At 41.2% G+C, this 25406-nt stretch overlaps 2 protein-coding genes across 3 annotated transcripts in view; both read left to right on the top strand.

The window, feature by feature from the left end:
• The window catches only part of LOC125466884 (ubiquitin-associated and SH3 domain-containing protein B-like), a 150105-nt gene extending 139243 nt beyond the window's left edge, over window positions 1-10862 (top strand). For both annotated transcript variants that reach the window (XM_048562006.2, XM_048562005.2), the window contains one exon: window positions 1708-10862. In XM_048562006.2, the coding sequence (XP_048417963.2) occupies window positions 1708-1845 (138 nt within the window). In that variant the 3' untranslated portion in view covers window positions 1846-10862. The remainder of the gene's footprint in view (window positions 1-1707) is intronic.
• Window positions 10863-13460: 2598 nt separating this feature from the next.
• Window positions 13461-25406, top strand: part of LOC125466885 (hyaluronan synthase 1-like) — a 29333-nt gene continuing 17387 nt past the window's right edge. Inside the window, exons 1-2 of the mRNA XM_048562007.2 lie at window positions 13461-13817; window positions 22082-22153. Coding sequence (XP_048417964.2) covers window positions 13461-13817; window positions 22082-22153 — 429 coding nt within the window. The remainder of the gene's footprint in view (window positions 13818-22081; window positions 22154-25406) is intronic.

The following is a 25406-nucleotide window of genomic DNA, read 5'->3' as shown; positions in this document are numbered from 1 at the left end:
CTCAATATCATCAAGGGCACCAGAATGGAAGAGAACGACATAATGATATCCTTCAGTGTAAGATTAGGATGGACAGCGCTCGTCACTATACAGCCAACTCTGGGTCTGTTATGTAGATGACACCTTAGTGATTATCAAACGCACAAGACTTGAAGAAACCTACCGACACATAAACAAAATCCTCACTGGAATAAAATTCACATAAGTAAAAGAGAACAATAACTGCCTACCTTTCCTAAACATAATGGCAGAATGTATGAACAATGGGAAACTTCAGTCCAGTGACTTCAGAAAGACCACACATACGGACCAGATACTTAATTACACCAGCAACCACCCAAACACTCATAAACAGAGCTGCATCAGGACTTTATTCAAATGAACCACAACACACTGCAGCAACCCAGAATTACATAAAGCAGAACAGGAGCACTTACATGGAGTTTTTATAAGGAATGGATAGAAAGCACAATCCGCCGTTGCCTCCGCAATAGACCACAACAAGAAGACACAACATGGCTAGACACATTAGTCACCCTACAGTACATCAGAGACATATCAGATGACCACAAGACTACTTAGACTCCTAGGTATCAGGGTAGCCTACAAACCAACAACCACCCTGTGACAGGGTGAACACAAAGGATAAGAACATAAGAACATAAAGGATCACATACCCGCAACAAATAAAACAAACATAATATACAAAATACCATGCGATGACTGTGAGAAACATTATATAGGCAAATTAGAAGGAACCTGACAATAGGGATACATGAACACCAACTAGCCACCAAGAGACACAGACAGTCCTTACTGGTCTCAATTCACAGAGACAAAGAAGGACACAAATTCGACTGGGACAACATATCCATAATAGTACAAGCCAAACAGAGACGTACCAGGAAATTCCTGAAGGCCTGGCATTCCAACCAGAACGCCATCAACAAACACATTGAACTGGACCTGATTTATGAACCATTGAAAAACAGAACCAGAAGTGATGCCAACCATTCCAGCAAACTGAGGCATATAAATAACAAGCGGGTCAGAACACCAATGCTTCACTGGGGGCACACTGATGATGTTACCTAGCAGGGTGGTGAAAAGCCTGCAATGAAACACACCAGCTCGGTGAGCAAAAATTGGGCATAATATATGTTTGGAAAAAAATTGCAATGTTTTAAAGAGAGAGAACAGGATTGAGTAGCTCTTTAAAATACTTGGCACAGTCCTAACAGACAGAATGTATTCCCTACATGTTGTTTGATACCACTAACAAAATGTATTTTTTATTCTTGCATGGAAAATGTGTATCTCTGGCAAGGCAGCATTTATTGCCCATTCCTAGTTGTCCTTGAACTCTAGGAATTTCAGAGGATAGTTAAGAGTGAATCACATTGTAGAAATAAGAGGTCAGCTGGGACCTTTTCACCCAAAGTACAAATGTCATTTTATTTTTATAAAATTGTAAGCAATCAGGGAAATGCATCCAGTCACTGTAGAATTGGGTTTAAAAGTTGTGTTTCTGGAGCAGGAATGTGAAATGAAGGTGGGATTCAGTTTGCAGACTTTTTGGGTCAAATAATTCTGAGAGCAGTGGAATTGAGTAGCTGTTTTGAAGAGCCAGTACAGATTTGATGGGCTGAATGGCTTCTTCATGTGCTGCATCATTTTATGATTTTGTGTTTTGTTTCCTTCCCACAGATCCCGTATTTGGGTTTCTGCGCCTGTGAAGAGTTAGAAGATGCGGGTATATGGCAACTGGTAGATCCTCCCATACTACCACTCACACACGGTCCCAATCACAGTTTTAGCTGGAGGGAAATTTTACACCAGGACTGAAATTGAGGAAAAGAAGCCCATCCATAACTGGAAGATAGAGCCATTAATAGCATGTGCTTCCACTAACTACATCATCACCTTTCCACATACTGTATGATCAGGTTCATTCCACTGCCACAATCAATATAATATATGATTCAACACCCATCTGATGCCCTGTAGTTTTAATTAATTAGTTGACTTATATGCCTGTACAATACTTCTGTGTTTTGACAGGAATGTTTTTCATTCATCTAATTAGATTACGAATGATATATATTACTTTGGTGCCAAAGGTAAGGGACATGATAAAATTCTGAGGCCCGGTTTAAATGGAACTTCCATGAAAATTTTAAAATTCAGAAGTAGTTGAGGGATCTTTTGGTTGCTTTGGGTCAATAATTATATTTTGAAAGGTTTGTGACACAGTTTCACTGGAACCTGTAGTGTATGGGAGTAATAACTGGGGCTTAGGATTCTATACACTTAGCTTCACAGGCAACAACGGATGATTTAATGCATTTCATTAGAGCAAAGCTGACTAGGATCCCTGCTTCTTACACACGAATGCACGGGATTTTACTTATCTCTGATTCATGAGCCAGTCAAGTGATTTATTTCTTTCTCTTCTTTGCTGATTTAAGTGAAGCCAAATAACAAGGTATTTTGTGAATTAAAGCCAAAGGAATGGCTCATGAGATATTACTGAAATAAAGTCCACAATCAGATACTTAAAATATAGTGAACTTTCACCCTTAGTTACTAGATTACAATAAAGAAGAGATCCTATTTATTGCATGTATTGTTTGAGGAATCTGCTTTAATGATTGTCCTGGAAACATAATCATATGAAATTTAATCAAAGATGCATTCTGTCAGCAGAGAATTTTTAATTCTGGATTTGGAACAAGGAGCCTACTCTCAAACGAAATGTGGTTTACAGGCTAGCCATAACACTGAGAGCCTTGATTCTACCATTGGTGTTCTGTGCAAGCAGGATTCTGTACTGGGAGTGCAGGATCGGGAATCAGTCCAAATGTTTTAACTGAGATCACATATTATGGGTGAAGTATGACTAAAGTAAGCCTTGAAAATATGGAATCATGCATCTGAGTCCCCTTCATAGTTAATTCCTTACTCCACTACTTAAATGTAGGTTTGATCCTTCTCTCTTCATTAAACAGAACTCTTCAATGTGAACATATTCATCTTTCTTGCACTATGCTTCACGTGTATAATTTTAAGAAAGGTATGTCATAGCTGAGAGCCTTATAATATGTTTCATTGACTTTTTCTGACAAATTTCAATTTCTGATGAATAGTTTTATTTTCCTCAGGGTAGAGATTTCCAGCCTGATTTGTTCCTCATCTGAAAGGGGAAGGTAATTTTAGTCTTTAGTAATTTGTGATGGGTGTTGCAAAGCAGTCCTCTCCATTATAGAAACAGCTGAATTTCCAAGCAAATTGTTTAAATGGGGTGAACAGAAAGATAAGTTTCACACTGGGTGTTCAAATGCTAACATGACGTTACCTGGGGGGAGAATAGTAAATGTATCCCCTTGTGATTTTTATTTTAGATATTGCCTCAGTCCTCACGTAGAAAATTGTCCTGTGAGTTTAAGTAACACTGAAAGGGTTAAAAATACCAAATGTGATTTTTTTTTTTGTTTTATGGGTATGGGTTAACTAGAGAGAAATGGTTACCTCTGAAATTTCTGGACAGCCTCTTTGATTCTCAAACCAAAACTGGATGTTTATTTGGTGAAAAATCTTGTGAAACATTACACTGTTGTGTGTGGATATTTGGATAATTTGGGAACATGATACTGCTATTTGCACTGCTGCCTCATAGCACCAAGGATCTAGTTCAATTCTAGCCTTGGGCGACTGTCTGTGTAGAGTTTTCACATTCTCCCATGTCTGCATGGGTTTCCTCCAGGTGCTCCAGTTTCCTCCCACAGTCCAGAATGTGCAACTTAGGTAGACTGACAATGCTAAATTGCCCATAGTGCCCAGAGATGTGCAGGCTAGGTAGATTAACCATGGGAAATGCAGGGTTACAAGGATAGTTAAGGGGGTGGGCTGCTCTTTGGAGGGATAGCGTGCACTCGATTAGCCAAATGGCTTGCTTCCACACTGTAGGGATCCTATGATTTGTGAGGTGGTATTCAATCATCACAGTCTGTTGGTGTTTAGAGTTTGCATAATCATTTCAGCTGCAAGAAGAAGATTAAACTGTTGGCCCCTATTTTGCATAAACTGTGTGCTGGAAGTCCCTTCACATTAAATTCTCTAAGGAGATAGTTAAACCAAAAACAAAACTTGATTGATTCTTTTGAAGTTGTGTAATGTATTTCTGCTTGGTTTCCACTCTCAAGCAAGTGGTTAAAATATGATTTTAAGCATTTGATCACAATTCCCTGGGATGGAGAGTTTGGGGCCATGGTCTGTGAATGTTGAGTGATCCTTCTGTTTTGTTCTGGAGGCACTAGGCTTTTGGGATATAGGCCTGTACAGGGCTGTGGTATCCTTTATCTGTATCAGTTTGTATTTGAAATTCTTTCAGTAAAGGCTGTCTGCTTAAAGTTATATTTTAAAAGCTACATGTGTGGGTGAGGTATGGTTGTGGCCGAGGGACTGAAGATTCAGAAAGGGACAAGTAGAATGTGAAACAGTTGATTTCAGAAACTCTAAATACTTCTCCTTCAATAGTTTGTTAAATATTGTCCAGTAAGATGCTTGCTTCACATAGACCATGGAAATTCCAGGTTTGTTTATTTGACTTGTTTTGAGATATCTGATGTTCATTGGGCTACAGTGGGGATGAGTAGCTCTTCCTTGGCTGTTGAGAATATGAAATTTGTTAGGGATCCTATTCTAGACTGAGGTCATTGTGATGAAGAAGAAATTGAATAGTTTGTTGACATATACTGGTAAAACTCGTGCATGAACACAATCGATGAGGGGAAGATATGGGTGGACAGCTACAATTATAACCCAGCAATAGATTGATAGCTAGAAGCTTTGCTGAACTTCCAAACACAACCACATGATCACTAAAACTACCTACCTCCTACCATTGTAACATTTCTCAACTCCACAACTGTGTCGGCATATCTGTTGTGAAACCCTCATCCATGTCTTTACGGTCTCTAGAATTTGACCATTTTAATACACTGCTGGTCAGCCTCCAAAATTCTACACTTCATTAATGTGAGGTAATCAAAACTCTGTTAACTGTGTCTTAACTCCTACCAGGTCTCACTTACTGCTCTGCTCGATGAATTACACTGACTCCCACTTAAGCAACAACTTGAGATTTAAGAAGAAACATTTCAGCCTTTTTTTCCCCATTTTCTCCAGATCCATTATCTCCCCAATGACCTCTAGTCCCAAAAACCCTCTGAGATATTTTCACTTCTCCAATTTTAGCCAAGCTACTATCCCTTATTTTAATTCATTGGTAGTTGTGCTTTCCAATGAATAAGGCCTTCGTCTCTAGAAATGTCTTTCTGATATGTATGCCTCCTTTAAAATGATACTTGTAATCTACATTTTGACCAAACTTTTGGTCATCAGCTCCAATATCTCCTTATGTGGCTCAAGTGCCAAATTTTGCTTGATAATGAAATTGTCATCGGCAGCAACATCAGAGAGCATCAGTTCTGGCTATCAGCTCGTACAGAGAGCAGGACAGTTGATTCTTGGAGCCTCACAGATTACTTGACTATTGTATTAAACAAGACATGTGTTGCTTCAATGTTTTTATCACAGAACTAGACCTTATATATTTTTCCACAAACTGAACTAGGATCTCCTTCTACACCCACTAGTGTCCTCTGACTTTCCCCAAGTAGTCACAGAATATAAAAGCTAATACCCGATCAGGATAGCTGCTGCCCCTGACGAGGACTGATGCTGGCCAGGCGCTGCACTCAATGTCATCAACGTGTCCTTGACATAGGGTCTGCATCTGGGATGGTTGGTTCCCGGAGTTTTCGATGGCTGTATGCCCTGAGGGTCTTCTTTTTATTCTTTCTTTTATCTCTCTCAAGTTGTGTTGTCTTCTTTCCGTTGTCTCAAGCTAATTCACTTATCGCATGCCTTTACCTTATTGGTCCTGGCCCTGACACTTAGGTAGTATTACCTCATGGCTTCTTGTCGAAATAAGGCTTTTGCAATACCTCATCTTTCTCAATTTTTGCAGAACTGGGTTGGTACCAAGTGGTTCCAACTGGCTCAGGCCAGCTCCTGGACCTAGGTCATTCTCAGTTCACAAGCTGTTTTTGTGCTTGTCCGCAGTGTCACACTTAGCATTCTGAGCAATATGTCGTGAGCTGGTATCCTCTCTTTCTCTCTCTACAGCCTCTGGCTAACAGAAATAAAAACATAAAATGCTGGAAACATTCACCAGGTCTTGCAGTCTTCAGTTAATTCACCTAAACATTAACTCTGTTCCTCCACATGTTTTGCTAGACCTGGTGAGGATTTCCAACTATTTGTTTTTATTTCAGTTTTCCAACAGCAGCAATATTTTGCTTTTGTTGATATGTCTGTGAAATACCTTGGGGCAGTTTACTATGTTAAAATGCTATATAAATGCAAATTGTTGTTGAAAGAAATTTCAGTTACATTAATGCCAGAAATTAATGACTCTGCTCCCTCATTGTCAATGTCCTGTACATTTCAAGGAGCACTGTTGTCTAGCAAGGAATGATGATCTGGACATTCCCAAGCTTACTAACAATGTTAAACCTAGCAATGTATCTGCATTATGAAACAAGTCTGTTTAGATAAGAAAAAAAGTTGGATTAATTTTCCATGTTAATCATACAGCTATACCATAATGGCTAAAGACAGACATGTAGATGCAGGTGTTTCTGACAATCTTCGTAGTTTAGTTTTTCCCAAAATTTCCATCCAGAATCTTGCACGTAATACTTGACACCTTTTATACGTAACTTTGTCCTGTCTCAGTCAAGACATTTCTAACAACGAAGGTGGAGAAAAAATTTTCTTTGCACTCTCTGTAAAAAGTGATAAATAGACTCCAATATTCCTTAACAATTAATTGTACAAAAACAGCCAAGTCCAGTCAACTAAACATTTTTTTTCCTCAGATGGATGCTATTTATCAACATTCACTTTGCATTTAAAGGAAGAGTAGAAATATCAAAAAAACGCTTGACGCTTTGTGAAAAGATAGTAAGGTGGGTGAAATTTAACTTGGATGGATCACAAAATCAACAGTATGGCTTTTCCTGCCACTTATGCATGTGGTTTGCTATCCAGTTCCATTTGTTTTAATGAAAACAAACATTGTAGAGGGTAAGTAACTAGGGGAAAATATGGTGCCAACAATTTTTTGTCCTCACCCAAGTTCAGTTTCGCCTTCAGGGTTTTCCACGAGTGAGAGAGTGGGTCCTCTTATAAATAGGCTGCTGTTGAGCATTACAAAATATTGGCTTGTTGGGGGCATTCATCAGCAGGAGGGAGAATCAACTGAAGGGCATGAAATTCCAAAGGATGTCTGTTCATGACTGTGAACAATTTGTTTTGTATAATTGAACATAGCCTCTTAACCAGTCATAAAGAATTTCTGACTAAAATAAAAGCAAAGAACTCTGGAAGCTGGAAATCTGGATCAAAGACAGATATTTCTGGAGAAACACAGCAGTTCTGGCAACATCTGTGGTGAAAAAAACAAAGTTAACATTTTGTGTATTCTGAAGAAGGGCCACTGGACTTGAAATGTTAATTCTACTTTCTCCACACAGATGCTGCCAAACCTGATGAGTTTCTCCAGCGATTTCTGTTTTTTGTGATAAAGATGTATAGTCAGTCAGTTCTGGAACGTGGGGTATGGCCACTGAAAACTTTGGTGTTGATGAAGAAATGGAGGAGGGTATACCTAATGAATCTAATTCAGAAGAACAGAGAGTGTTGAGTTAGTGTATTAGGATGGAGAAGATTAAAAATACCAATTTAACATTGGTGAAGCTTGAAATGCATTGGAGGATGAATATTCAACTGATTAAAGTAGACAGCGGTAGCCATGCCAGTCAGAAGTCTGAGTCATTACAAGAAATGTGGTTGCCTTTTTGGAAGCAAACATGTTTAACCAATACCATACAGCTGAAGTGTAGAACAGAAGTAGCAAAAGTGATAGATGTATTAATTCAATCAAAATATTGTTACAATTGTGAAGTTTATAAATTTATCATGTTTAAATTGAGGGTGAATGAAGGGAGTCATAAGACCTGTTCTGAAGTTTTTCTGACATTAAGTCTGCAAGGTTTGATTTGTTAGAGATTAAAGGAAGGCTGAGATTGCTTTACTAAGAAGGAACAAGTTATTTCCACCTGGATACAAAGGCAGAAGTCACTGAGTTTGCAATAAGTAGACAGAGTCTCAAATTGTAGCTATCAGATTGTAAACAGTTGTGATATAAACTATCCAGTTACTTTCAAGATGAAAAAGCATTGCATAAAGTGTTTCATGTTGCCACGTGAAAGTGGGTAGAGAAAGCCATTTTGAGATCAGGTTACAGGCATCTCTAAAATAAATTCAATAAATAACAGAGACTGCAGAGGTTCCATGTAGTAAGCAGAGAGAAAAATGCTATGAAACTGAGGAAAGCGCCTGGAGACAGTCTCTTGGAGTTACTACTTGGCAAAAGGTGATGTAGGAACCCATTCAAAGTTAGGAACAACGATTGACTTTCTGCTAAAAGGACTGTAATTCAATGGATATTGTATGGTAATTATAAAAAAGGAATGTTTATCATTGTTATTTAAAGTACAAGTTGTTTGTAAAAAAGAAAGCAGTGCTTTTAGTCATTGGTTGCAGTAAAAAATTTTAAAATGAACAATCCTTACAAGACAGGAGAGAGATTTAAGAAAGGCATGAGGGGCAAATTTTTTACACAAAGGATCGTTCCTATGTGGAATGAACTTCCTAAGGAAGTGGTGGATGCAGGCACAGTTATAACATTTAAAATACACTTAGATAAGTACACAAATTGGAAAGGTTTGGAGGGATATGGGCCAGACAAGGCAGGTGGGACTGGTTTAGTTTGGGATTATGTTCAGCATGGACCAAAGGGTCTGTTTCTGTGCGGTACGACTCTGTGATTCTATATTCTTGCTGGTTAGATTTGGAGGATTTGGGGACCCTAGTTTTCAGCTAGAAAACCTATACATCTGTTTTCTCCACAGTTCCTCTCTGATTATGTTCATTAATAACATGTTTGAAGTCATTTTACAATGACATCAGTTTTCCTTTCTTCCTGCAATCTCCAGGTCTTTAAAGTCTATGCTTGGGGTCAACTAACCACAGCATCCTGATTTTATTTATTTTTCCTTTATCTTTAATATTTGTGTTGTACTGCATTATGGGCCCTTGGTTTACATCTAACTAAATATTGCTTGACACAAACTGATCTGCTGTTAACTCTTCATTATGCCTATAACTAGAAACTTAAATAGTCTAATTTTTTCAGAAAAAAAATGATGTATTTACACTGTAGCTCACTCAAAAATTGTGACAACTATTTCGTTTCTGTGGGGATATGTCATTCGTCTGTTCACCTTTGTGCAACTTTTACACCCACAGTTTATCTAACCTGTTTTGTATTTCCTTTTCAATTCATCTCTATTCTAAAACTCCCACATTGTGTTCTCATGCACTCTGTTTTAGAGCATTGTGGTTTGTGCATCTACTGTCTAGGTGACTGTAATCACTTGCATTGCTGTTGTCTGCAATCTAGGCATGTATTCTTGTCATATTTTTGCTGAGCCCTACAATGATGTACCAACTCTGTGTCAGCAGGATCATTCTGAAATTAATACTTTCAGCAGAAAAGACTGTTTTGAATGATTAGAACTTGGTTTTGTTAAACAGAAATTATCCAATTCAAACTTATCAGAATAAATGGTGTTTAAATCTACTGAACTAAACATCTTTATCTCTGGCACAATCAAGTTCAAGGTGAACTCCATCTCCTTTCTTGCTTTGAAAATGGGTTATGTCAAAGGTCAATCAAACACCACACTAATTCCCAACCAAATTCCAAGGGTCGATCAGCCTTTTCCGTTGCTACAATGACACTTGGTACCATGTAAGAATGGGACATGGGATGTGCCTGTTGGAATCCAATCCCAACTCTGTCACTAAAGGAAGACAGTAAGCCTTACCAATTATTGTAAATTGACATTGTCTACAGCTTGGCGAAGGTTCACCAACCTGACTTCTTGGTTGTCAGGAGAACAAGATAAAGGAAAAGTTTGCACCTTTTGTAAAATAAAATTTCCAAAGATTGTCTCATATTGAGCCTCGTTTTGGAGATAGGTTCTTCAGTTAAGCTCTAGTACAGCTGTCGAGGCCAACTCACACCTTATGTTTGGTCAAAGATTGAGAGGTTGAATAAACTAGAGTGACAGAAACAAATTAAAATTGGCTTACAAATAAATTTTAAACCTTGTAAAACAACATTTCCAGCAGAAATGTGTTCAGTTGACATCAATCAAGCATTAGATTGTATTTCTTCTTTAGCAATGTAAACCTTATAGTATATATTTTTCACATTAGTTTTGTGTCAGAGTTGTGAGTCTTGACAGTGAGTTGATCCTGGTTGTGTCTTGGATCTTGTAGTCCCTTCTTTTCTCCTGTTTGTAGACTATACATTAGCAGACTATAAATAAATTAAGGAAGAATATATTAAATTAAATATACACACTATTAAAAAAAAGCCTGGCGCTTTCATGATTATATGGCAGGGCGTGGGGGGAAAGCTAGTTTTTGGCATGTCATTGTGTAGTAATTTGTTTGTAGCTCTAACAGGCACACCTCATTTCAAATGTCAAGTCTCTTGTTCTTCTAACAAATGCTTTATGTATTTAAATTATTGTTCCATTTTTATGTATTCAGAAATGTGTTTTCAAGAATGTGCAATTTTTTTGTTACAAATGACTGCCTCGACAATTATTTACTGCTTCCTACTGTGTAAATTATGTTGCCAAATAAATGTTTTATTAGCATTAAATATCACCATTTATTTGGAATATATTTTCAGGTCATTTCAATTGTTTTCTTGTTTTAGTGAGTGTATAATTATTACGAGTTACTGCTCCATAAAGGAATTAATAAATGGGGGAGAAAGTCAGAGATATTGCTGGAATTTCATTCGAATGTAACATACAAAGAGCCCCAGGCTTTTCCAACATTGTCAGAAAATTTCATCCCAAAGCTTTTGAAGAACAGTTAACAGGGGAGTTGTGAATTGTTTACTTCCAAACCTGAATTGTGTGAGGCAAGAGGTCTGAGAGCTGACACCATAATGAATTACTGCTGGGAACTGATCCAATATTGACGTCGATGGTGATGGAGACAATTTAAAGTGGTAAATTGTCTGTCTGCCACTGTTAAGCTTCATACAACATTAAAGTGCATTAACATGTATGAAACTTTTGCTATAGACTGCTACAATACATTCAGTCTTGGGACAATACTTGACACATTTGTTGCTGCAAGTTCAAGACTCTTCCTCATCAACTAAGAAGGATTATACCAAAAGAGAAAGACTTACAGTGCACAATCTCAGAAGGTATCCAACTAGCAATCAAATCATGTACTGAGGTACCTTTGAAATTTGGTAAGGGTTACAATGCACAAAATATGGCAGTCATTTTGTCCATAGCTAGCTCCAATCAACAGCAATGAGCTAAATTTAAAGTTAATAATAAAAATGACAGGAGAGTCAGATGCTTATCGGAAAAGAAATTTTCAAGGCTATGGGGGAAAAGACAGGAATGGAGTTAAATGAATTGCTATTGCAGACAGCTAGCATGGACAGAACAGGCTGAAAGCTCTCTACTGTAACCATTCTCTGATATACAACTATGTAGTCATATAAATAAGAAATAGATTTTGGTGAAAGACACTGTCAAGAATTCCACTGCTATCCTTAGATATGTCATTCAATCTTTTACATTTACCTTGGAAGATAGATAGGGCCTAGGTTTAATCTTGCACGTAAAGATCAACTACAACTGCACGACGAGCTCTCAGCCTGGATTATATGGTTTCTACAGTGGAACGCCATGATATTTTGACTAAGGAGTGCTAAACACTGAGCCACAGCTGATTTAGCTTCACATATTTGGCATCAATAAATCTCGACTGGTGACTGCGTGGTAAAGCATACGCCACAGGCATCCTGGTCCCTTTGTCAAGGAGGGAAGTAGACAATGAACCAAGGTTCCCAATGGAGATCATCCGGCAGTCATGTTTGTTGGAAAGTACATTCAGGATCCCTTCAGTGAGGTGGGAACTGCAGATGCTGGAGAATCCAAGACAATAAAATGTGAGGCTGGATGAACACAGCAGGCCCAGCAGCATCTCAGGAGCACAAAAGCTGACATTTAAGCGAAGACGAAGGGATTCCATTTCACTTTTAAAAGGAAAACCTTCATGTACAACCATTTCGCAAACTGGAAGCTACGGGACGAATCCATAGCCTACATACCACCAGGCGACACAGAGAAATACCTGGGTGCCCGCATCGATCCATGGGCAGGTGTGGCAGAAGGGGAGTGGGAGGAGGAGCTTAAGTCCTGGGTTAAAGGAATACAGGCAGCACCTCTCCGACCACGGCAACGGTTGGAAATCCTAAAGGTACATGTCATCCCCAGATTGTACTTCCATCTGATCCTGACAGAAGCATCACAAACTACGCTTGTAAAGCTGGACCAAATCATCTGTAACGCCAAAGAATTCCTACACCTACCACCTCATACCGCAGACGGAATGCTATATGCTAGCAACAGGAACGGCGGTCTAGGCGTCCCAAAACTCGAAGTGCAAATACCATCCGCGATTATCTGCAAACGCGAAGCACTAGATGTCCAGTGATGTGGTCATTCGGGCCTCCTTTCAATATAAAGGAGAGAGCAACACAGAGATCGTTGCGGGACTGCGTGAACTCAAGGTCCTAAAGGAAATTGAAAATTTCCAACCCAACAGCCGTGGCAACGGTGAGGGGGAAATAGACCTGATGACTGACATCCAGGACATGATGCCGGCACTCCAGAAGGCAAACGCGGAGCGACCGAAACCACCCAATAGGTATGCAGGCTGGAGGGAGTGGGAATTCGAAAAATGGCAAAAGCTGGAATGTTAGGGAACAGGCATCCAGTACTTTAGAGACGACAAGATCTCCAACTCTTGGACCAAGGCCGGAGTACAACAAAAATCCTCTAGATTCATTAACAGCGTGCTCTTGCAGTGTAATCTATACCCGACGAGAACCACATTATCTAGAGGTAGGCCGAACAGAAACAAATTATGCCGTAGGTGTGAGATGGCAAACGAGACCATACCACACATCTGAGGATGCTGCCCATTCATTAAAAACGCTCGGATCAAACGCCGAAGGGCCTAGGCCCGAAACGTCAGCTTTTGTGCTCCTGAGATGCTGCTGGGCCTGCTGTGTTCATCCAGCCTCACATTTTATTGTCCCTTCAGTGAGGGCTGACTTTAGCCTCGGCTACCCTTCCGTTTCCTGAAAGCTCAAGACATGGTTTATACTGCGGCACATCACACATCGTCAAAGTCTGGAAAAAGTACTGGTTTTAAACATGGATGAGTGGTTTGGGTATTCCACACTGACCATATCCACTGATTACAAGCTGGGACCGACCCTCCCCCGCACGCACACTCCCGTCGCCAAGCAGAGCGCGCGCCTGCGGCTCGATTCAATCAGGAGCGAGATTCGGGCGCGTGCAAGCAGAGCGCGCGCCTGCGGCTCGATTCAATCAGGAGCGAGATTCGGGCGCGTGCAAGCAGAGCGCGCGCCTGCGGCTCGATTCAATCAGGAGCGAGATTCGGGCGCGTGCAAGCAGAGCGCGCGCCTGCGGCTTGATTCAATCAGGAGCGAGATTCGGGCGCGTGCACGCGCAGCTAACTGTCACTGTGTCAGAGAGCGGCAGCTGCGGGTAATGTCATCAAAACCATCAGGCCCAGAAACCGATGAGCCTGCGGACAATATTTACTAGATTGCCTTCTTAAAAAGTAACATTAGTGTTTTGTCATATCTCATTTAGTTAAGTGCGACTTTTTTTTGACGGTCACCGATTTATTCTGTTAAGATTAGAGAATTGACCGTTTTAAAATGTACAATTTCTTACGGTGTCTCTCCCAACATTTCAACTGAAAAGAGGTCGGAAATTTTCGGTGTGCTTCTTGTCTAAACATTGTCAAGGTTCACATCATTTTCCAGCTCCTTTCAATTCTGAAGATCCTGGATTCCAAATGTTAACTCTGCTTCTCTCTCCACAGATGCTGTCAGACCTGCTGAGCTTTTTCAGCACTTTATTTTTTATCTTGAGTTCCAGCACCTGCATTATTTTACCTCTATTTATTAGTGAATCAGAAAGGTATTTACAACAACTGATTTCATGTTTATCAATAGGCTGGTCCTTTAACTGAAAATTTCATCATCTGTCTAACCCATGTCCCCAAAACATGAGCCTGGATATGTCACTTCAACACAAGCTTGCAGTTGCCGACCAGTTCAACATAAAACCATGTCCGGTGGACAAAATTACTGTCTCAGACTTAGTGCAGTTCTCCAGCAAAGCTCAGCGCAAACTGGAAGATCATCATCTTACTTTTCTGCTCGGGACCCCTGCAGAATCAGGACTCAGTATCGAGCTCAATAATACCAGATCCTGAATTCTTCCTTCCATGTGCTTTACCCATCCCCACACCCAAGGTCCTGCCATGACGTAAGTTGCTTTCAGCACAGCCAACCCATTTTCACTCACTTATTGCCCCCCATTATCAGCTTTTCTTCTTCCCTGGCATACTATTATCAATCCCTTTCCTTAACTTTCTTTCTCTCCCTCTGGGCTCTGTCTCTGCCCATCCACTTATTCCATTCCCCTGACCTCCTATTGTCACCATTCATCCAACTTTTTCCCAACTACTGTGAATTCTGAAGAAGGGCCCCTGGACTTTACAGGTGCTGCCAGGTAGTCATAGATATTCAGCATGGAAGCAGACCTTTCGGTCAACCATTTTCCAGCATATACCTGTAAACCCCTCCTATTCATATACCCATCCAGATGCCTTTTAAATATTGTAATTGTACCAGCCTTCACCACTTCCTCTGGCAGCTTGTTCCATACATGCACCACACTCTGTGTGAAAAAGTTGCCCTTCGGTCCCTTTTAAACCGTTCTCCTCTCACCTTAAACCTATGCCCTGTAGTTTTGGACTCCCCTACCCTAAGAAAAAGACCATAGCCATTCACCCTGTTCATGCTCCTCATGATTTTGTACACCTCAATTAGGTAACTCCTCAGCCTCTAATGCTCCAGGGAAAAGAGCCCCAGCATTTTCAGCCTCTCCCCAAACCAAAAACACTTTAATCCTGGTAACACCCTCGTAAATCCTTGCTGAACACTTTCAAATTTAACAAAAAGATACCTACGGTAGGGAGACCACAACTGAATGCAGTATTCTAAAAGTGGTTTCACCGATGCCCTGTATGGATCTGCTGAGTTTCTCTCACAATTTCTGTTTTTGTTTCAGATCTTCAACATCTGCAGTTCTTTGGATTAGTCTGGATAACCAGTCCAGCGACAATATCACAGTGCCATTGCCTCCCCATGTTGCATAGCAGGAGCAGGCTGGAAGAGGAACTTTGTTTTACAGATGCTTAGCCTAAGCCTCAATCTCTCATATGGCTCTGTGAATGCATGGACAATGGCTTAGAGCTCAGCCTCTGAGTGTGCAGAGTCATACTGTAATATGACAAGCAATGAAGTGGTCTTGCTCCTGCACTGGGAGGTAGGGTCAGGGTCAAGGTTAGGGTTGAAAGATTTCTCCCTCACCCAGTAATGAAGTTCCATTCCAGTAGTAGGCTTCATGGATATTGGGTGAAGTATTGTGATTAGGAAGATGGAGAAGAGTAGTGATGCGATGACAACCTAGCTTTGACCCACTTGCCCACAGGTTGGATCAGTGGTAGGTTCGTTGATGAGGATGATAGCTTACATTTTGTTGTGTGGCAGGCGAACATAGTGTCACATTTTTGTTTTCAGCTGAATTTGACGAGAATGTTTCAGAAATCTCTCCCCCATCTGATGAAGGTCTACGTGAGGCCAAAGTAGGCCATGTGTTGCTGCTGCTTTCTGCACTTTGTTGGACTTGTGTTACTGTAATAATCAAGCCCACTGTCCATCTTGATACACAGAATTCACAGTTTGACTCTGATGGAAGCTACTGGCAGAACATGACTGAGAACAATTCTTTCAATCAATTTCCTTGGTCAACTGTGAGGTGTCTCTGCTGTTAGCACCATTAGGCTTACTTCCTTTATTCAAGATGGTCAAAGTTACAGTGTCATGTTCTCCACCGTCTAAAAGAGGGAAATGAGCTGTGTATTCATACTGAGAGAGGTTTTTTGCCATACTTCAGCATTTCAGTGAAGATTCTGTCAGTGCTGGCACTTAAAAAAGAAACATAGAACATAGAAACAAAGAAACCTACAGCACCGGAACAGGCCCTTCGGCCGTCCAAGCCTGTGCTGATCAAGATCCTCTGTCTAACCTGTCATCTATTTTCTAACGGTCTGCGTCCATTTGCTCCCTGCCCATCCATGTACCTGTCCAAATATATCTTAAAAGACGCTAACGTGTCTGCGTCTACCACCTCCGCTGGCAACGTGTTCCAGGCACCCACCACCCTCCGTGTAAAGAACTTTCCACGCATATCTCCCTTAAACTTACCTCCTCTCACTTTGAACTCATGACCCCTAGTAATTGAGTCTCCCACTCTGTGAAAAAGCTTTTTGCTAACCACCCTGTCTATATCCCTCATGATTTTCTAGACCTCAATCAGGTCCCCCCTCAATCTCCGTCTTTCTAATGAAAATAATCCTAATCTATTCAACCTCTCTTCATAGCTAGCACCCTCTATACCAGGCAACATCCTGGTGAACCTCCTCTGCACCCTCTCCAAAGCATCCACATCCTTTTGGTAACATGGCGACCAGAACTGTACACAGTACTCCAAATGTGGCTGAACCAAAGTCCTATACAACTGCAATATGACCTGCCAACTCTTGTACTCAATACCCCGCCCAATGAAGGAAAGCATGCCATATGCCTTCTTGGACACCCTATTGACCTGCATTGTCACCTTCAGGGAACAATGGACCTGAACAGCCAGATCTCTCTGTTCATCAATTTTCCCTAGGACTTTTCCATTTACTGTATAGTTCGCCCTTGAATTTGATCTTCCAAAATGCATCACCTCGCATTTGCCCGAATTGAACTCCATCTGCCATTTATCTGCCCAACTCTCCAGTCTATCTATATTCTGCTGTAATTTCTCACAGTCCCCTTCACTATCAGCTACTCCACCAATCTTAGTGTCATCAGCAAACTTGCTGATCAGACCACCTACACCTTCCTCCAAACTATTTACATATATCACAAACAACAGTGGTCCCAGCACAGATCCCTTTGGAACACCACTGGTCACAGGTCTCCAATTTGAGAAACTCCCTTCTACTACTACCCTCTGTCTCCTGTTGCCCAGCCAGTTTTTTATCCATCTAGCTAGCACACCCTGGACCCCATGTGACTTCACTTTCTCCATCAGCCTGCCATGGGGAACCTTATCAAACGCCTTACTGAAGTCCATGTATATGACATCTATAGCCTTTCCCTCATCAATCAACTTTGTTACGTCCTCAAAGAATTCTATTAAGTTGGTAAGACATGACCTTCCCTGTACAAAACCATGTTGCCTATCACTGTTAAGCCCATAGGATCAGGAGGAGGCCATTCATCCCTCTGAACCTGCACCTTATTCATCATGACCATAGCTGAGTTTCCAACTCAATAGTCTACTTTTGCTTTCTCCCCATAACCTTTGATCCCATTCGCCCCAAGTGCTATATCCAGCCACCTCTTGAACACATTCACTGTTTTGGCATCAACTACTTCCAATGGCAATGAATTCCACAGGCTCACCACTATTTGGGTACAGAAATGTCTCCTCATTTCTGTCGTAAATGGTCTATCCCGAATCCTCGCACTGTGACCCCGGGCTCTAGACATACCCATCATTGGGAACATCCTCTCTGTAACTACCCTGTCTAGTCCCATTAGAATTTTATAAGTCTCTACAAGATTCTCCCTCATTCATCTGAACGCCAGTGAAAACAGTCCTAACCTAGCCAATCTCTCCTCACACCTGTCCTGCAACCCTTGGATCAACCTGGTAAACGTTTGCTGCACTTCCTCGTGAGCAAGAGCATCCTCTTCAGAAAAGGAGACCACAACCATGCACAATATTCTAGGTGTGACCTCACCAAGGCCTTGTATAACTGCAACAACACATCCCTACCCCTGTACTCAAAACCTCTCACGATGAAGGCAAACATACCATTTGCCTTCTTTACTGCCTGCTGCGTCTGCACACTTACTGTTAGCAACTGGTGCACAAGGACACCCCGGTCCCACTGCACACTCCCATCTCCCAATTTACAACCATTCAGGTAGTAATCTGTTTGCTTGTTTTTGCTTCCAGAGTGAATAACCTCACATTTATCCAAACTTTACTGCATCTACCATTGATTTGCCTACTCACCTAATCTGTCCAGATCATGCTGAAGGATCTCTGTATCCTCGCTATAGTTCACCCTCCAATCCAACTTGGTATCATCTTGAGATGTTACATTTTGTTTCCTCATCCATATCATTAATGTATATCGTGAACAGTTGGGGTTCCAGTACCAATCCCTGCGGCTTCCCACTAGTTACTGCCTGCCAATTTAAAAAGGAACCATTAATTCTCATTCTTTGTTTCCTCTCTGCCAACTAGTTTTCTATCCATCTCAATACACTTCCCCCAATCCCATGCACTTTAATCTTGCATAATTATCTCTTATGCAGGACTTTGTCAAATGCTGTCTGAAAGCCAAAATATACCACATCGACAGGCTCCTCCTTGTCAACTTTACTAGTTAGATCTTCATAGAATTCCAACAGATTTGTCGAGCATGATTTCCTCTTCACAAATCAAAGCTGACTGTCTGATCCTGCCACTGCTTTCTAACTGTTTCACTATAAAGTCCTTGATAATGGATTTGAGAATTTTCCCCACTACTAATGTTCGCTCTCAACTTGTGCCAGGCAAGAATTATGCTCAGATGGTGATGGATGGCACACTGTGGGATGTGGTGTAGGGTACCCTCACCAAGGACTGAGTTTGGTTGAGGAGATCCTCAAAGTGCTCCTTCAAATGAGCGCAAACTGTCTCTCTGTCCTTGGTGAGCATAACTCCATCCTTAGTTCTCAGAATGGTATTGTTTTGGTGGTTGGTCTACAGATGATCTTGACCGTACTGAAGAATATATGAACGTCATAGAGGTCAGCAAGTTGCTGAATTTCCTGCACTCTTTCTGTCCACCAACTGTTCTTTAGGTCACAGGTTTTTTTGTTTGACCATAGCTCTCATCTGCTTTCTTTCCTTTCAGCTCTGCAGCTCCTGGATCTCCCAATCCACCTTGTGAATTTGGACTTGATGTTTCCGGTTAGAGAAACCTACAGTCTCTTTGTATGTGGTGTTTATGACAAATTTACGAGCAGACCTGGTGCTGTGGACAGTTGGTGGTTCCCATTTGTTGAGTGTTGCCGGGTTGACTGTAAGATATCGACTCAGTAGATAAGTCCTTGAGTACGTCAACATTGCATTTTGAATTTCCTGCAGCAGTGATTTTGCTGCAGGTGCTGTTTTTAGACCAGGCTGCAGATAGTTGATTGGACAAGATGATGGTCAGACTTGCAACTGTCAGCTTTTATCATGGCATGGGTAACGTGGATATCTTGTGGTACCTTACTTGGACAATGATGTAGACAAGCGGATGCCTATGTCTGGAGCGAGGGTGTTTCCATGGGGTCTTGAATTTGATGAAAAGAGTCTTCATTTTGATCAGGCCACACTCTAGACAATTTGTCAGAAGAAGCATTCCATTATTGTTTACCATCTCTACACCTTTCTTGCCAATTATACATTTCCAGAAGTTTGTGTTCTTCCAACTCTGGCATTAAAATCACCAAATCACCTCATCTACCTTTGGGACAGGGGAAAACAACCGATCACAGTAGGAGTACAAGGTAATAAAGTGTGAAGCTGGATGAACACAGCAGGCCAAGCAGCATCTCAGGAGCATGAAAGCTGATGTTTCGGGCCTAGACCCTTCATCAGAGAGCCACAAAAGCTGACGTTTCGGGCCTGGACACTAGGCCCGAAACGTCACCTTTTGTGCTCCTGAGATGTTGCTTGGCCTGCTGTGTTCATCCAGCCTCACATTTTATTATCTTGGATTCTCCAGCATCTGCAGTTCCCATTATCACTGATACAGTAGGAGTACAATTCCTTTTTGGTCCTAGCTGGTGTTTCAAAGGTTGGGATGTACGCTTTGATAACTGAGGTGCACAGCTTCCAGGTTAGGGTGAAACAAAGATTGATGAGGCACTTGTTTTCCCATAAGGGATGCTCAGTAAGGTCGTCAATTGGTCTTTATTTTATCATAAAATGAACCCCATGGAATTGACATTCTTCCTCAAATATATCTGCCATCTTGTTCTTTGAACTGACCTTCTACTGCCCATAATGTTTCCCTTTGAGCAGTGACATCAATGTCCTAGCACCAGAGTTTCCAGGTTGTGACTGCCATGCAACATTCAAGTGTTTCACTGCTGGGGTTGTTCGTGAGGGTCATGATAATCCAGGAACTAAATTACATTTGAAGGAGAAAATGATGCCTCTGAGAATGTTTGTCTAATATGGTATGGCCGTTGCACGCCGACTAAATACAATCCTGGTGGAGCAACCTCTGTGCCCAATGACAGAATAGTTAAGATGACTGGTAATCATGCTCTGCAATGAGGATGGTGACTAACACTCAGGGGACAGTCTTATTTATACAGTTGTAGAGAGTATAGTGAAACAATTAGTTTATTTTCTGACCATCAAGTGTCCTAATTATCTATCCTTAATCCTGCCTTGTCTTCATGTATGTTTCTATCTCCCCTATGCTCTCTGATTCATGTCAATTTCCTGTTGCCCAATGATTCAAATTAAAATTCCTACATTGTGTTTATCTTCATCCTAACATATTACAGATTTTGCTATCAGTTGGCTAAACCCCATCCTCTGGACTTCTCTCTCCTCACCACGCATGCCTCTCCACTCACTTCTTTGGTTTTAACAACCTCTTCAGTACAAGTCACTGACTGAACTTTATGGTCACTGCTCATTTTCTGATTCAGGGCTTTTTCTAACCTACAGTTCTGTTCCGAGTTTTGAGATTTTTCTTTATTATGGTATTAATTTAAGTCATATGTAAAATGCTTGGTAATGCAGAATTTAAACATTGCCACAAGACTAGAAATAATAACAATGATAACAACATTAATCAACAATAATGGAATAGGTAGTATAAGAGAGATAGAATCAGCATACAAATGCATGTTGACAAAGTTTTTGGTTTTGTGTCTCTTTCATTCTACAGTCAACTGAGACTTGGCCAACTTTGATCTTTTCCTGCCATGGTTAACAAAGATACTCTGGTTTCAGTAAGTCATAGAACTTGTACCACGGTCTTTGCTCTGCTGTTATTTCTAGGTATGTCATGGGCATATCTGGCAGGATTCCAGCTCCTCTTAAATGGTTATAAACTCATTTCATTGGGAGTGTATGGCTCCCTGATCGTTATCCATCTCTTCCTTCAAACAGTCTTTGCTCTGTTCGAGTGCAGCACAACAAAAGATAATGTCTTGCATCACAGTGGAGCCAAGTCAGTAGCCATAATCATACCTGCTTATCGGGAAGACCCTTTGTACTTGACACAGTGCCTTAACTCTGTGAAGAACATTGAGTATCCAAGTCATGAGCTGAGAATCATCATGGTTATTGATGGGAACTCACAAGAAGACCAATACATGATGGACATGTTCAAGGAGGTTTTCTGCAAGGAAGATGTTGGGACGTATGTGTGGGAGGGGAACTATCACTCAAGAAACTTTAATAGAATTATTCAGAATAAAGAGGAGGATAACAACAAGCGACCGTACAGAGACCCTGTCAATTTATTTTATGGGGAGGCTTGCATTGGAAATCCAGAGAGATTAGATGTGGAGTCACTAATCAGGAACAAACATTTTGTTTGCATCATGCAGAAACGAGGAGGAAAAAGAGAAGTAATGTATACTGCCTTCAAAGCTATTGGGAATTTGGTGGATTATATACAGGTATGTCTCTAATTTAGCCTTTAAACAGTTGTGAATCGATTTTCTGCATCAAAGAAATGCCAGCTTGTTTTAACACTATGAAATGCAAAGTTGAACTGAGTTTCTGTCTGACCCACATTGTTCCTTCTTTTCAGTTCCTGGTCACTTCCCGTGGTTGAGAATCTGTGATCTCAACTTTCCCAGGGACCTCTGAGGCAGAATCTTTTTGAAATGCATTCTCAGGATGTAGTAATTACATCTAAGGCAGACATTTTTTCCCATCCTTGGTTGTCTTGACATGGTAGTGGTTAGCCTGCTTCTTGAACTGCTATGGCATAATGATGCAACTGAGCAGATTGTTAGGTCATTTCAGAGTGCACTTAATGATTATTTTCAGGATTATTTCCAGAATTAGTTCAAACCTGCTCTCATTTGTTGGTTCAGTAACTTAGCTATATTGGCCCAAAAACTGAAAGTGCTAGCTTCAAAGTTCGCATAAAAACAGCCCATCACTGTTTTGGCTGAGACATCAAGTAAAAGGAGATAAATGCAAGGTGCGCATCCACAGGGAAAATGATAGATTGTATTGCTCTCTACAGCTTTGGCACTCCCTCTAGTGACGAGTTCCACAATGACAACGCAACATCAAATCACAGGCCTTTTGGGAAACAAGGCAAGAGAGAAAAAAATGAAGAAAATCAGTGCTAGGAACAAATTTCGATTTAAAGTAAAATCCTGATTATAGATGCCCCTCCAGTTCTCCGAATTATTGATGCATATTGTCTTTATACAATGAACACAGACATTTGTGCAACAGCTGAAGTTAAGAAAGTAGAAAATTATCAGCCTGATGTTATATTTTTACAAAAATAGAAACTACTCATTGTAAAAATTTTGGATGTAAGATTTGAGCCTCTTATTTGTTTTATCGTTTGTTCTCAAGACTCCTATCACAGCTTTATAGTTTCCATATAAGCCATAACCAGCCAAATAAACTAGCTCTCTGTTCTAATCCTACCTTCTAGCACTTGGTCTGTAGTTTGCTGAGTTACAATGCTTAGGTGCAGATTCAGGTCATTTTAAAATTATTTAAAGGTTTCTACGTCAACCACCAAACACAACAGGAAATTCCAGACACCCATCAATGGGTGAAAAGACTTTTCCTCATGCTTCCTCAAATCCTTTTACCAATTACCTTAGAACTGTGTCTCTGCTCATTGACCTCTCTGCCAGCCACTCTACCCAAGCCCCTCATTTTTTATACCACACCTTTGCCCTCCTCTGTTCTCAAGAAGAAACAACTCCAGCCTATCCAATCTTTTTCCATTGCTACAATTTTCAAGCCCTAACAAACCATTATTGTAAATCTCCTCTGTACTCTCTTCACCGCAACAATATATTGACTGGAAGTGTACCCTAAGCTCCAGCTATGGCCAAACCAATTTCTTATATAATTTTTAAAATTAAGTTGTTGGATGTGGGCATCACTGGCTGGCCATCATTTATTGCCCATCCACAGTTGCCCTTAAGAAGGTGGAAGTGAGCTGCCTTCTTGAACTGCTGCTGTCCATGTGCTTTGTGTTGACCCACATTTCCTTAGGGAGGGCAGTCTAAGATTTTGACACAGCAACAGTGAGGGAATGACAATATATTTTCAAGGCAGGTTGGTGTGTGGCTTGGAGGTGGTGGTGTTTCCATGTATCTGCTGCACTTGTCTTTCTAGATGGAAGTGGTTGTGGGTTTAGGCTGGCGCTGTCTGAGGATCTTGGATGAATTTCTGATAAATAGTGCACACTGCTGCTACTGAGCAACAGTGCTGGAGGGAGTGGCTGCTTGTGGATGTGGTGACAATCAAGGAGGCTGCTTTGTTCTGGATGGTGTGAAGCTCCTTGAGTTGGCGGAACTGCACTCACCCAAGCAAGTGGGGAGTATTCCATCACACTCCTGACCTGTGCCTTGTAGATGGTGGACAGACTTTGGGCAGTCAGGAGGTGTGCTAATGCCTGCAGTATTCTTAACCTCTGACCTGAGCTTGTAGCCGCTGTGTTAATGTGGCGAGTCCAGTTGAGTTTCTGATCAATGATATCCCCCAGGATGTTGATAGCAGGGAGTCAGTGATGGTCACATCGTTGAATGCCAAAGGGCAGTGGTTAGATTGTCTCTTATTGGTGATGGTAATAGCCTGGCATTTCTGTGACACAAATGTTGCTTGCCATTTGTCAGCCATGTCTGGATATTGTCCAGATCATGTTGCATTTGAACATGGACGGCTTCAATATCTGAGGAGTCACGAATGGTGCCTGAATAATGTGAAAATATTGGTGAACATCTCCACTTCTGACATGATGGTGGGAAGGTGATTGATGAAGCAGCCAAAGGCAGTTGGGCCTAAGACACTACACTGAGGACCTCCCGCAGAGATGTCCTGGAGCTGAGATGACTGACCTCCAATAACCATAACTATCTTCCTGTGTGTCAGGTATGACTCTGACCACCAGAGAGTTTTTCCCCGATGCCCATTAATTCCAGTTTTGCCAGGCTCCTTGATGCCACACTCAGTCGAATGTGACCTCAATGTCAAGGGCTGTCACTCTCACCTCACCTCTGGAATTTAGCTCTTTTGTCCAAGGGTGTAATGAGGTCAGGAGCTGAGTGGCCATAGTGAAACCCAAACTGGGCACCACTGAGAAGGTTATTGGTGAGCAAGTGTTGCTTGATATCACTGGTGATGATACTTTCTGTGACTTTACTAATAATTAAGTATAGACTGATGGGGTGATAATTGGCCGGGTTGGATTTGTCCTGCTTTTTATGTACATGACATACCTGGGCAATTTTCCACATTGTTGAGTAGATGCCAGCGTTGTAGCTGTACTGGAACAACCTGGCTAGGAGTATGGCAAGTTCTGGAGCACAAGGCTTCAGTACCATTGCTTGAATATTGTCAGGGTTCATAGCCTTTGCAGTGTCCAGTGTCTTCAACTATTTCTTGATATAGTGAATCAAAGTGAATCAAATTGACTGAAAACTGGCATCTGATTCTGGGAACTACTGGAGGAAGCCAAGATGGATCATCCACTCCACACTTCTGGCTGAAGACTGCTGCGAAAGCTTCAACCTTATCTTTTGCACAAATGTGCTGGGCTTTTCCATCATTGAGGATGGGGATATTTGTGGAGCCTCCTTCTCCAGTCACTTGTTTATTTGTCCACTATCATTCACAACTAGATGTGGCAGGTCTGCAGAGCTTAGAAATGATCCTTTGGTTGTGGGG

This window comes from Stegostoma tigrinum, chromosome 32 (assembly GCF_030684315.1).
Source record: "Stegostoma tigrinum isolate sSteTig4 chromosome 32, sSteTig4.hap1, whole genome shotgun sequence".
NCBI classification, from domain to species: Eukaryota; Metazoa; Chordata; class Chondrichthyes; order Orectolobiformes; family Stegostomatidae; genus Stegostoma; species Stegostoma tigrinum.
This window is presented reverse-complemented; position numbering and strand designations above follow the sequence as displayed.